Below are 14,545 nucleotides of genomic sequence, written 5' to 3' on the forward strand. Positions count from 1 at the left end.
GGACAGCGGTACTCAACCTGTGGGTCACGACCCCTTTGGGGGTCGAAGGACCCTTTCACAGGGGTCACCTAAGACCATCCTGCATATCAGATATTTACAGTACGATTCATAACAGTAGCAATATTACAGTTATGAAGTAGCAACGAAAATAATTTTATGGTTGGGTCACAACATGAGGAACTGTATTTAAAGGGCCAGAAGGTTGAGAACCACTGCTATAGGAGAAAAGCAGAACTTAATGCTGGCTCACCTCTCCAGCCTTCTCCTTTGCTCAACTGGAGACTTGCAATTCTTCACTGCCTTAATGGTTCTCTAATGTATTTAAACTGATATTTTACAAAAATATTTTTGTACTCAGCTTTTTAATTCTTAGTGGCAATGTTATTTAAAACAGTAGCCCATCATAGCAAGAAGTAGAACTTATCTATTGATGTTTTAATCAAATATTGCAAACAGCCCTAGCTGGTTTGGCTCAATGGATAGAGCATCAGCCTGCAGACCAAAGGGTCCTGGGTTCAGTTCCCGTCAAGGGCACATACTTTGGTTGCAGGCTCCTCTCCCACCCAGTCCCTGGTCAGGGTTCATGCAGGAGGCCACCAATCAATGTGTTTCTCTCACATCAATGTTTCTTTCTCTGTCTCCCTCTCTCTTCCACTCTCCCTAAAAATCAATGGGAAAAATATCCTCAGGCGAAGATTAACAAAAAAACAACAAATACTTTAAACAATATGCCTAACAACTGACATGTTTAGGTCAGTTTCACCTACATGGTCCTGTTTGATTCCAACTATAGTATTGTGATCAACATACATACCTTGTATCCTTATTTCAAAGATGAGAAATTTAAATTCAAAGAGATTAAATAAACTCAGTTAGTAGAAGGAAGAGCTGAGATTTGAACCCAGATTCTCTGACTCCAAATCCTGTCTATAGTTAGACCTAGTGGCTGGCAGTAATAAGAATGCATGATGAATGATGGGAGCAACCATGAAAACTGATCATTCCTATTGGCACTTCAGGTCATTCTCAAGTTCCCTTTCTCCTGTAAAATGAATTCCAGAATAAGTCTCCTACTCAATATCTAAAATTCCTAAGCTTCTTAATATGTAGGATAATTTAAAAGGTAATTATTCTAAATATTATATTAACATTTCTCTATTGATAAATCTATATTTTACACTTTTTTTCCACTTTTCCATTATGTAGCTTAATCTGAATTCTATTAACTATGTTTCTTTCCCCTCTCCCCAAGATAACTGCTAAAATACCAAGCACAGCAGTTACTAGACCTGTAGCTACTGGATATGGGGTAGGTTTTCTTAAGCTGAAAATATTAAGATGCTTTTTCGTGTACATAAATTCATTTTAGGCAGTTCTAAGCAATTTGAGCTATTTTTCAGTCCATGAACCAGATATAGTTTCTATTTTGAATAGTTACAAACATTGTAAAAATCTCATTTAACAGCTTTAAATATTCTAGTCCTTTTGATAGTAAATATATCAGAAAATATTTTATTACCTTTTCTATTTGTAAACCTTGTGTTTGTTGATCCACTTCCTTTCATTTTTTTTATATAATATGACCAAGTCTCATGTGTATTCCATTCATACATTTTATTTGAAGTTATATAATAAATATAATGTTTGTAATTTTAAAAAACTTACTAATTAATGCATTAAAAAGTAAAATTTAAGAAAATTTTCAAAGGCATATATTTGGGCCTTGCTCTTATTTGAGATTTTTGGAGGAAGGATGCTATATAAAAATTCCATAAAGGAAAATCTTTTATATATTGCCCAAATTTTGATGTTTTAGCTTACATGAAATAATAGAGGAATGAGAGAACGAGGTGGGATATCATTTCCCAGTCCTTATGATATTTCTTAGAGGTCAGAAAAATGATTTCAGAACTGAGGTCCAGGGCAGTTGCCTTCATACTGTCCCTTTATATGAATGAAAAAAGTAGCCTTATCTATAAAACCCTAATATGCAAATAGACCGAACAGCAGAACAACCAAACAACCGAACAACCGGTCGCTATGACATGCGCTGACCACCAGGGGGTACACACAGAATATGGCGGGCGTCAGCAGCAGGTGGCAGAGCGCAGAACATAGTGGGCATTGGCCGCAGTGGGATGGTGGAGCAGGTGAGCAGGGGTGCCAGACCAGGGCGGGATGCCGGTCGCTGTCATTGGTGCGAACCTCTGGTGGTTAATGAAAATTCTTTGCTCCTGCACACCGCGGTCCTGCCCGGCGTTCACACCTGCTGCCGGCAACAGCCCCGCTCGCACCCACAGCTGGCGCCGGAGCTGCCGCTCACACCCGCTGCTGGCGCCCAGCACCAGTCCTGATCGCTTGGCGCCATCAGCGGGTGAGAGCAGCAGCTGCTGGCCCCGATCACCCCTGAGGGCTTCTCCACCTCCCCTGCTCCTGATGGGTGATTGGGGCAGCAGCCACTGCTCGCACCCGCTGCTGGCACCAGCCCCAATCATCAGCAGACAGTGGACCAGAGGCTGCAACGGGAGGGGCCAGGTGGAGGCAAGGAGGATGGGCCGAGACCTGCCCCTGTGCCCACAGCAGCCTCGTGGCCCACAGTTCCCTTTCAAGGTGCACGAATTTGTGCACTGGGCCCCTAGTATATAATATAACTGTGTGTCTTATGAAGCATGGTTTTATTAATCAGCCTATACATGTATTACCCATAAACTTGGTTTTTGGTGATGTTTCAGAACAGGAGACAGCAAACATATTCTGTGAATGGCCAAGCAGTTTAGGCTTTCCAGGTCAGACAGTATGTTGCAAATACCGAGTCTGCATTCCTAGTGCAGGAACATCCACAGATAGGTGTGGCTGTGTTCCAATGAAACTTTATTTACAAAGGCTGAGGGTTGTTGTTTGCTGATGCCTGCTTTAGAGTTTTACTGTTTGACCCTATGTCCTCAGATGATACATGGAAAAAATTATATTTAAGTTCATTTGCCAATAGAATGAAGGAAAAGTTATGAAAAACTTGTATAATTTCATTTAGAAAATTAAGTGTAGATTTTTAAAAATTGTTTTAACTTAGTTTTCTGTTTACTAGTCCAAGACATCCCTGACATCATCAATGGGAAGACCAGTGACAGGGGCTATCCAGGTATCTCCGTCGTGTGGTTGTTCATTTGGGGCCTCTCTTGTGACTTAGAATATTACCAACATTTTCTTTTCTTCATTATATTATTTAAAATGTTAAAGGAGATATTACTGATATAATTACCCTGATTCTTTAAAGTGTGGGCTACAGATTGGACTGTTTGAAATCTTTGGAGGCAGAGTCTCTGGACTTACTGAGGTCTCAGATGAAATTCTACTGGGGAGTAGACTTGAACTGATGGTTAGATTGTATGGTGTACCCTGGGACCCATTTTTTCTGTGCTGTCATTTACAACCATATCTTTGGTTTCTCTCATGGGCATAGAGGATACCAACCAAAAGTAGGGGAATAACCAGCTAATAGGCTATAAGGTGCTATATAAAAATCTATGAGGTGTTTTTTTTCTTCTTTCAAATGGAGTAAGCCCAGTTAAATCTAGAAATTATAAATTTATAAGGGAGCCCTAGCCGGTTTGGCTCAGTGGATAGAGCATCAGCCCGAGGACTGAAAGGTACCAGGTTCGAGTATGGTCAAGGGCGCGTACCTTTTTTTTTATTTTTAATATATTTTATTGATTTTTCACAGAGAGGAAGGGAAGGGGATAGAGAGTTAGAAACATTGATGAGAGAGAAACATCGATCAGCTGCCTCTTGCATACCCCCGACTGGGGATGTGCCTGCAACCAGGGTACATGCCCTTGGCCAGAATCGAACCCGGGACCCTTCAGCCCGCAGGGCAATGCTCTATCCACTGAGCCAAACTGGTCAGGGCAAGGGCACGTACCTTGATTCCGGTTGCAGGCTTGGTCCCTGCCTAGCGCGTGAGGGAGGCAACCAATCGATGTGAACATCGATGTTTCTCTCTCTCTGTCTCTCTCCCTCCCTTCCACTCTCCCTAAAAATCAATAGAAAAATATCCTTAGATGAGGATTAACGCCCCCTCCCCCCCAAAGAAAGGAAAAGATAAGAAAAAGAAAAACATTTATAGGGGAAAATGAAAGTAGAGACAGAATTGACATAGAGGAGCAGAAGTACAGAATTAAAAATTGCAGTTAGCCCTGGTGGCATGGCTCAGTGGTTAGAGCATCAGCCTGTGAACCGATGGGTCTCAAGTTCGATTTCAGTCAAGGGCATATCCCTGGGTTGCAGGTTCCCCACCCCGGGGATGCAGGGCGAATGCAGGAGGCAACCAATTGATGTAGGTCCCTCACATCAATATTTTTCTCTCTCTCCTCTCTCCCCCTTCCTTCTCCCTTCTGCTCTCTCTAAAATCAATGGAAAAAATATCCTCCAGTGAGGATTCACAAAAATAAAAATTGCAGTTATGTGTCATTTGCAGAACTGTAAGTACTTTTAAATTATTCCTATTCTTTTAAGGATGGAGTTACTAGACCTATGACAGCAGTGAGAGCAGCTGGTTTTACCAAAGCAGCTTTGAGAGGTTTGTCTCTATTAACTTTTTTTCAGATCTTTTAATATTTTTTACTGTTTTTGTATGTGTAAATATTGTTACCATTTTAAATATAACATTCCATTGATTATAAGGTGCGTCATTATTTTAAGTACCATAAGAAAGGAAAGAGGTGATGAAAATACTCTGCATCACAATTGGGGTGGTAGTTGCACTGGCATGTAATTTGTCAAATTGTACATTAAAATTTTTTTATTTTTTATAAATTAGAGCTCATTTTTAAAAATTAAAAGTAAAAATGGTATTTAAATATATGATAAATGATTTTAAAATAAAATTATTAGGATAAAAATTAATGTTTATTATATAAATAAGGACAATTAAAAAGCCAATGCCAAGTTATTATTCACATGATTGATAATTTAGAGTTCATAATGGGAATAGATTATTGTGGGAGATGAGTAAATACTGAGAGGGCATCTCATTTTTGTTTTTTTATGTTAACACACAAGTTTACATAGTTTTATGTATGTTAAAAATCTCACCAATTTCTTTATATACAAATGTTTATGTAGATATAACGAATGTCCTGCTTATTTAATAAATAGGTAATTTGAGTCTTTTAATAAATAATTAAATAACATGTGCAAGATTTCATATTTTCTTCAGTTATGCTGGGCTGCAGATTAAATATGAACTCTTGAATTGTGTCTCAGGTTCTGCATTTGACCCCCTTGGTCAGTCAAGGGGCCCTGCTCCTCCTTTGGAAACCAAGAACGAAGATAGGTACGTAAGTCCTTATGCTGTTGTTTTATTGTTGCACCTTTAAAATTTTTCCAAGTAAGTATTTTAAAAGTTTGTGTCACCAAAATAGTAATTACAATATCATCCCTAGTTCTTGGAATTAGGAAAAGAATCAAACCTAATAAAAATAGCCATGTGTATCCTGTATAGTTTTATTATATTACTAGAGGTCTGGTCCACAGATTTGTGCACCGGTGAGATCCCTCAGCGTAGCCTGCAGGGATCGGGCTGAAACCAGCAGTCCAACACTGCCTGCCGCTCCTGCCTGCTGCCCCTACTCATCCCGGCCCCGCTGCACCTGCTGCCGCCACTTTTCAATAGGCTCGCTGCCACTCTGCTGTGGTCTCTGGTCTGCAGCGGCCACTGTGAGCCCTGTGTCTGGCGCCCGTCGGTCAGCAGAGTGGCACTTCAGATGTGGGAGTGCAATGACCATCAAGGAGCAGCTCCTGTATTGAGCGTCTGTCCCCTGGTGGTCAGTGTGTGTCATAGCGACAGGTCATTCAGTCATTCCACCTTAATGGTCGTTTAGGCTTTTATATATATACTAGAGGCCCAGTGCACTGGTGGGGCATGGCCTGCGGGGATTGGCCCACTGTGAGAGTGCCGCTCATCCCGGTCAGCCAAGCGGCTATGGACCTGCCCTCTGAGTGGCTGCTTCTGCTGTGGGAGCGCCACTCATCCCAGTCAGCCAAGTGGCACTCCCACTGTGGGAGCACACTGACCACTAGGGGGCAGCTCCTGCGTTGAGCATCTGCCCCTTGGTGGTCAGTGCGTGTCAGAGCAACTGGTCAACCAGTTGTTCTGGTTGTTCTGCCGTTCAGTCACTGGGCTTTTATTATATAGGACTAGAAGCCCAGCGTGCGAAATTGCGTGGCCCCGCCCACCCACACCAATCTTTGGTTGTTAGGGCATTAGGGCCACAGGCCTTTTATAATATAGATATAGATTTGACTTGAAGATATATCTAATTTTTATGGAGCCCAATATTGATTCTCTTGAAGGTCAAATGGGGTTGTAAATGTAATAAGATATGCTTATTTTAAAATAATATTTCAAAGAAAAGAATTAAGAGAACATACAAGTTAGTTTGTCATATCAGTATTGAGAAATTTCATTTTTATTGAATTAACTTACTTTTGTGCTAATAGTTAGAAAGTAGCCAAAAACTATGGTATAAATTCAGCTGTATATACGTACTGGTATGTAGGTACATTGATGTCTACATTTTACAAATAGTTTTACAATCAAACATTACTGAGTACTCAGTGTGTGCCAGGCATTTTGCAATGCAATACATAAATGAAGACTGAGCTATTATCATCATTTATAGAGAATATAAACAGATCTTGACTTGGTAGCACTAATAAATGGCAGGACTGAGATTTGAATCCAGACTATTTTCAGAGCTCATACTATTAACCACTATACTTTTATTTCTATATATTAGATGTTATTAAACTGTAATTCTTAAATCCAGTATTTGAGCTATTGTTTAAATTACATCATTTCCATTTCAACTAACAAGGAACCTCTACAGAAAACCAGTTTAGCCCTAAGACAGTTTTGCTCAGTGATTAGAGGACTGAAGGGTCTCAGGTTTGATTCTGGTCAAGGGCACATACCTGGGTTGCAGGCTCGATCTCTGGCCCTAAGTCAGGGCCCATGCAGGAGGCAACCAATCTATGTCTTTCTCACATCAGTGTTGCTCTATCTCTGTCTCCCCCTTCCTAAAAATAATGGAAAAAATACCCTCGGGTAAGGATTAACAAACAAACAAACAAACAAACAAATAAATAAATAAATAAATAAAGGAAAACCAGTTTATTTTGTATCCTAGTTAATGACAGCATGTCTGCTAATAAAACTTTTTCAAAAAATATATCATTCTGGAATCCTTTTAGCTGCTAACAACAGAAGACACATCAGAAACACATATACGCTAAGAACATTTATTATATTATTAACAGGAAATCTGGTGGAAGGGCAGTTCTAGAGATGGTTAATTTAACTTCTCAGTCCTGGTTCAGCTTTCCTCTGATTCTCTTGGCTTTTCTCAAGAGCCTGCCCATCCGTATGATGCCAAGAGTGCCATTAAAGAGTTCAAAACTTTCAGAATGAGAATATTGATAAAGCCTAGCTGGAGTCAGAAAGTTCCAGTCTCAGGCCCCTTTTAAAAAGCAAAGAAAATCTTTCCAAGGCCCTGTACCCCAAGAAGATTGTTTTCACTTTTCATTGGCAGAAAAGCATCACTTGCCCATGACTGATCCAAAAATTTGGCAACAGAATGAGATTGACAAGTGTAGATCCTGTGTGCAAGGAAGGGTGGGTGCAGGCTCCTGTGTAGGTAGGTTTCCAGCACTGTCTGCATATAGCACTGTGTGCATACAGAGTAAAGTTTTTTTGGCATTTGATAGGGATATAGAGTATCTTCATAGAGTTCTTTTACATATTTTTGCTTTAAAATTTTACATTGATATTTCAGGTTTAATAACAAACTGTTGGCAACCAGAAAATAGATTTCTATACTTCATTATAACCTTTACCAAATCACCATCTGTTATGCTCATTGCTCAGTTAGAATTTTGCAGGTCTTTGTAAACTCATAAAATTTGTATCCTACCTGATGAAATTTATAGGCAGGTTCCACTGAAGAACATGATTCTATAGACATTCTATGCTGTTAAATTTATTCCTGTATTCTTTTTTTTTAAATCCCATAAATACAATGTATTCCAATATACTCATAGTAAAATTTTATCTAGGCACTGTTGTGTATTCGGAGTGTTGTGGTATTTTGCTGGAAGAAAGTAAGAGCAAAAAGAAATTAATGTCATTTTATGAAAGGTAACTGATTTGAGGTACTGTGTTTGCTACTAATCGAGCCAGGGTTTTTAAACTTCTCACCTTGTTAGAAAGCTTCTCTTCAGTACCTATCTGGTAGTTAATAATAATTATTATATTATCTCTTTTATGGGGAGCTTCAGTTTTCCTAACCACTAGGTAAAGTTTCTATTTGCCAAACATCTGAAAAAAGGATCTGCTTTCTCTTGGGGATAATAATACAATAGCGTGGCTCCTAGATTTACCTTACTGGGTTTAAATCCTGGCACTCTAACTTTCTAGCTGTGTGATCTCGAGCATAGCACTTAACTTTCTAAACCTCAGTTTCCCTATCGGTAAAAAGAATAATGATAATACTTGTATGTCATTATGATTATTAAATGCCATGATTAGAGTAAAGCATGTAGCTCAAAGTGAAATTACACTATGCTAAGTAAATGTTAGCTATTTTTATAGTTATTCTGAATAGTTATATAATGTAATTCTTAAAAACAGCAGTACATTTGCTCCTTAATGCCATTTATATGTTTCTCTTATCTATGACCTATTCTTCACATTTAAAAGCATGTTAAAAGTAAATTACATTTTAGTATATATCATTAGAGGTTGAATGATTACCTGCTTTCTTCTTTAATAGTCCAGAAGAAAAGATTAGACAATTAGAGAAGAAAGTGAATGAGTTGGTCGAAGAAAGTTGTATTGCCAACAGTTGTGGAGACTTAAAACTGGTAAGTTTATAAACTAACAGGATTCAGGATTATGAAGTGTATATATGTATATATCTGGTTTTATATGTGCACACTTACGAAGTGTGTATATATGTGCACACATACAAGCATATATATAGATAAATATTTTTGTTTTGCTGTTGACTGGCCTTAGAGTTTTCACTGAAACAATTGTTTTTTGGGAATCCTACTCTGCTTCTTTTAAAATTATTAAATTTTTTTTTTTATTTTGCTTTTGTTCACATTACTTTGATTGTTATACTATATAAATATAATTTCTGTGACTTTAATTATCGGGTTAATGATTACCATTAGGAAAAATTATTCAATATGAAAAGCTACTTTTGTTGCTCATAGTATTAGTGCCTTTTTAATCTAGTTCTAAAAAGCAAAAATCTCCTGTTGAATTAATCTGTTTGTAGTTAGTCTCAGTGTAATAGAAGGTTCCTGACATTCTAAGTAGAGAGCCAAACTAAGCATCTGCCATAACATTGAGTAGCAGTTATCCTGTGACTTGTCTAGATTTGGGGCATCCCAGAAACCAAACAAATCCATCTAAATTCCTATATCACGAGATAGAATTAAAATATCCAAAGATTCAGGAGTTGGGAGGAAAAAAGGAAATCAAAGACATAGTCAAACCTAAAAGCGGTGGAAGGCATGGTGATGAAGAGACTGAACTTGGGGCAAAGCTACTTATGTTTTATCCCTCAGACTCCCTCTTCTTTTCCAGAATAAACACAAATTTTTATGATAGTGAGCTCCAGTTTAAACAAATGGTCTGGGTTCTTTTGTTGTCAAGGGGAGTTTGTGGTAAGCGTTCCCCAGGCCGTGAGCATCCAGGAATGGATATGGTATCCAGCCCAGCTACATGCAGGTGTTTCCCAAATGCACACATTCTCGGAATGAATGCTCACAGTGTATACTTGATTTCAGGCCTTAGAAAAGGCAAAAGACGCAGGAAGAAAAGAGAGAGTGTTGGTGAGACAGCGTGAGCAGGTGACAACTCCAGAAAACATCAATCTGGATTTAACTTACTCAGTAAGTATGAAATGCCTGTTGAGTAAAATTACTTTGGCTAGGATTTGTATATTCCAGAAGTCTTTTATCTTCTATATTTCTTGTTTCCTTTTATTTTTAAAATGTTATTGAATCTTAGATGCTTAGAATTAGATTAATGATCATCTTTTTTTGAACAAGAGTTCATGAGACATGCTTGTCTTTGGTCTGTGAAGATCTTCTTTTGAACTTTATTTATTGATTGATTTGAAAAAGAGAGAGAAAAAATATTGATTTTTTGTTCCATTCAAAATAGTGATTTATTTTTGTATTGGTTGATTCTTGTATGTGCCCTGACTGGGGATCCAACCTACAATCTTGGTGTATTGGGACCACACTCTAATCAATTGAGCTACCTGGCCAGGGCAAAGATCATTTTTTTATTTAGTTTTTTGATTAGTTGTTTTTAATAACTTAGTAAGTGCTCACCAGCCAATGACTGTTTCTTGAAGACTGCTGATATTTATGCTCTGTTCAGTGTGGTTACTTTAATGAGATTCTGAAGTGGACTTTTTGGCCTGTGAATTTCAAGAACTTCAAATGAGGCAAATAAGACAATGTCCTGTGAAGGTAGTAAAAAACAAAACAAAACTAATTTCTAGTAAAATTTCTTTAATTCTGAAAAGACAGTGCCTTGATAGGGCTGTTTAAAAGGGTATATTTTTAGTGGGAAAAGTCGTCATATGTCAGCACATGGAAAAAAAGTACATTTCAAACTGAATAAGAATTTTTAGATGTTTTCTATTTATAGCTAATATTTTTTAATTCCATGATCAATTTATAATGATCATTTTTTTCCTATCCTCTAGGGAGATAATTTACAGTAAATAACAAATTATAATTTTGCATGTAGAGAATCACTATTCAAATAAAAGTTTAAGATATTCCTAAATGAAGTTTAATTTATTTTTATGAAGAGAATTTGGTTCACTATTTTGCTTATTCCTTTTATCACTAGCAACATTAAGAAGACACAGTTATTCTTTTTAGGTCTTCCTGAGATTAATGGATGGCAAATACTATCTAAAATAGAAAGAATACATAAAAAATTAATATGAAATTCAGAGATAAGCCTTACCTATATGAATGTTCTGGTTCATTTGGAATGTGAGATTTTCTGTCTACTTCATTTCCTAATCGGTTGGATGTCTTGATATGAGCAGCTAACTTTGTTATATGACTTTAATCTCTAGAAAGATTATGGCAAAAGGGGCCTAAATGGTCATTATGTATCTTTTTGCAATATTTTCCTTCCTTAGGTTCTGTTCAACTTGGCCAGTCAGTATTCAGCTAATGAAATGTATGCTGAAGCACTAAACACATATCAAGTTATAGTGAAAAATAAGATGTTTATCAATGCAGGTAGGTGTTTATAGTCAGTTTGTCTAGTAAATATAGTTCTTTTGTAGTGTTCATTTATGTTTCCTCCCTGTACGGTTTCTTACAATGAAGTGACTTATGCTCTAAGACAAATTGATATTTATATAGAGGTATCCTGCTTAAAAATACTATTTATATTAAAACCCACACAAATGCAAATGAGGAAATACAGTTGGTGTGAGGTATATTACCTAATAGTAAACAAAAAATGTGTTCTGTCATTACAAGTAGAATGAGCTATGGCAACCCCATCAAGTGTGCTTCCCCTTGTATAATTCATCCCCAAGAGTTTGTAGTTTATATCTAGCATGTACATTGTGTAAACTTTGGTAGCAGTATTAAGTTTATTAATATCATTTTCTTGAATATGATATTAAAATGTGTGTAGCATTATTGGGTCTAATTTTAAAGTCCCATATTTTTCTTAGAAGAACACAACTCCAATTTTCTAATGTAAACCAGTTGTTTTCTAGTTGTATTTTTTAGGAATCCAACTGTCTTAAGTTCCATTTCCTTACATAATTAGTGTGTGGATACATGAAAATAGTATGACTATTTTTCAAGGGAGAATTTTAGATAATGCCTGAACCTTTATAACTTGATAAGATCTTCAAAGAATATGAATTAATGTTATCTAAAATATCATAAAAAATGAAAAACATAGAATATTATATATTCCTTTTTTTTAATTAGGAAGATTGAAAGTGAATATGGGAAATATTTATTTAAAGCAAAGAAATTATTCCAAAGCCATTAAATTCTACCGAATGGCATTAGATCAAATTCCAAGTGTCCATAAAGAAATGAGGTGAGTTTACATAATGATAACTTTGTAAAATTGTGTTATTTTCAGAAACAAGATAACTCTTCTGACCTGTTGTCAGTAGGTTGAACGTTTTGAGGTGTTTGTACAGGAGAGGTATTAGATTCATGTGATGTCTGTTCTTTCACGCATTTGTATAAGGACAAGTTAAAGGTATAATATGTGATCAATTGAAATTAAATTAAACTACTTGGCCTATATGGGGGGTAATCACCAAATGCAGCTTACTGCCAACACAAAATCAAAACTTAGTCCTTTAGGACATACCAGACTAGAGTGCAAGGCTAGAAATTCAGACCTCCCTGACATTCGTGCTGTAGATTGAGAGTGAAATCATGGGAGGAAGGGATTACTTCTGAATCTGAGAAGACAGGGTTAGAGAGGGAAAATTGGGATACTTTCTATTCCTATGATATTTCAAGAACAGACATAGTAAATTACCTTATGGTCTGGTAATAAATGTAGGAACATAGGTTTCCAGGATATTTACTGGTCATAATTTCTCCTAGTCCCAGTATACTCCCTCTGTGAAACTTAATTATTTGTAAATGCCACCTTCCATGATAATTTGTTTTTAATTGTGCACAATATCTTATCATCATCAGTAAATATCTGGCTTATAAAACAGTGCCCTTGAAGTACTTTTAACCCAGGTGATCCCAAGAATTTGACCTTTTTAGAAGATGTATTTAGATATAATATCAGACAGAATATATTAAGTACTTACTAATCAGGAATCAAGAGGTACTGTAGTGCCCTAGCTAGTGTGCTCTGTGGTTAGAGCATCGGCCCAAGCACCAGAGGATCACCAGTTCCATTCCCAGTCAAGGGCATATACCTGGGTTGCAGGTTGCATCTCCAGCTTCAGTCAAGCCTGTGTAGGAGGCAATTAATCAGTGTGTCTCCCTCACATCGATGTTTCTCTCTCTCTTTTTCTCCCTCCCTCATTTTCTCCCTCCTTCTTTTCTACTCTCTTCAAATTAACAACAACAAAAAGGAGGTGATATAGTAATTAAGTTGAGGGAATAATTATTGAGAACAAGAATAGTCAGTAAAAGCATTATGAAGGAGGTGTACTTGAGATAGGTGACTTAAGTGAAGAGGAAAAAAGGGGAAACATTCCAGACAAAAGGAACAACATAAGAAGAGTCAGGCAAATCAGTGTTCATGATCTGGTCAGAGAATTATGAATGAATGAATGAATGAATGTAGTTGAAACAGAGGGATTATGTTGAAAAGTAGTTAGAAATAAGATGAGATCATGGCCTTTAAAATGTCTATAATCAAAAAACAGGCAATAATATTATTGAAGAGATGTGGAGAAATCGGAAACCAAACATTGGTGATCTAAAATGGTATAGCCACTTTGGAATATAATTAGGCAATATCTTAAAAAGTTAAACATGGGTTTACTGTATGACCAGTGGTACTGTGTGTACCACTCTTAGGTACATACCCAAGAAAGTGAAAACATGTCACATATGATCCTATGTGAATGTTCATACAACATCATTCATAATTACCAAAAGAGGAACAATCAATGTCCATCAAGTAGGCTATGGATGAATGAAACATGGTGTATTCGTACTATGGAATACTATTTGACAGTATAAAAGGAATGAAGTGCTGACACATGCTACAGTATCAGGAACCTTTAAAATATTCTGCTGATAATCAAAAAACTTCAACAAACAAAAGCCCTGGACAAGACAGTTTCACAGGGGAGTTTTATCGAACATTCAAAGAAGAAATAAAACCTATCTTCCTCAGACTACACCAAAAAATTCAAGAGGAGGGAGCACGTCCAAGCTCTTTCTATGAAGCCAGCATTACCCTAATCCCAAAACCAGATAAAGACAATACAAAGAAAGAGAATTAGAGTCCAATATCCCTCATGAACATAGACACCAAAATCCTCAACAAAATTGTAGCAAATTGAATCCAGCATTACATTAGAAAGATCATACACCATGACCAAGTGGGATTGATTCCGGAGATGCAAGGATGGTACAATATCTGCAAATCAATAAATGTGATACACCACATAAACAAACTGAGAGATAAAAACCATATAATCATATCCATTGATGCAGAAGAAGCATTTGACAATATCTAACAACCTTCTTTTTTTTTTTATTGATTTTTTTACAGAGAGGAAGGGAGAGAGAGAGAGAGTTAGAAACATCGATGAGAGAGAAACATTGATCAGCTGCCTCCTGCACATCTCCTACTGGGGATGTGCCCACAACCCAGGTACATGCCCTTGACCGGAATCGAACCTGGGACCTTTCAGTCCGCAGGCCGACGCTCTATCCACTGAGCCAAACCGGTTTCGGCCTAACAACCTTTCTTGATAAAAACTCT

At 37.1% G+C, this 14,545-nt stretch overlaps 1 protein-coding gene across 4 annotated transcripts in view; it reads left to right on the plus strand.

Annotated features, from left to right (window-relative positions):
• Positions 1–14,545, plus strand: part of IFT88 (intraflagellar transport 88) — a 164,550-nt gene that overhangs the window by 22,394 nt on the left and 127,611 nt on the right. For 2 of the 4 annotated variants that reach the window (XM_059684205.1, XM_059684203.1), the window contains exons 4-11: positions 1,253–1,309; positions 3,086–3,139; positions 4,513–4,576; positions 5,263–5,332; positions 8,829–8,919; positions 9,856–9,960; positions 11,238–11,340; positions 12,052–12,166. In XM_059684205.1, coding sequence (XP_059540188.1) covers positions 1,253–1,309; positions 3,086–3,139; positions 4,513–4,576; positions 5,263–5,332; positions 8,829–8,919; positions 9,856–9,960; positions 11,238–11,340; positions 12,052–12,166 — 659 coding nt within the window. The remainder of the gene's footprint in view (positions 1–1,252; positions 1,310–3,085; positions 3,140–4,512; positions 4,577–5,262; positions 5,333–8,828; positions 8,920–9,855; positions 9,961–11,237; positions 11,341–12,051; positions 12,167–14,545) is intronic. The other 2 variants (XM_059684202.1, XM_059684204.1) reach the window with 2 other exon arrangements.

This window comes from Myotis daubentonii, chromosome 2, assembly GCF_963259705.1.
Source record: "Myotis daubentonii chromosome 2, mMyoDau2.1, whole genome shotgun sequence".
Classification (NCBI taxonomy): Eukaryota; Metazoa; Chordata; class Mammalia; order Chiroptera; family Vespertilionidae; genus Myotis; species Myotis daubentonii.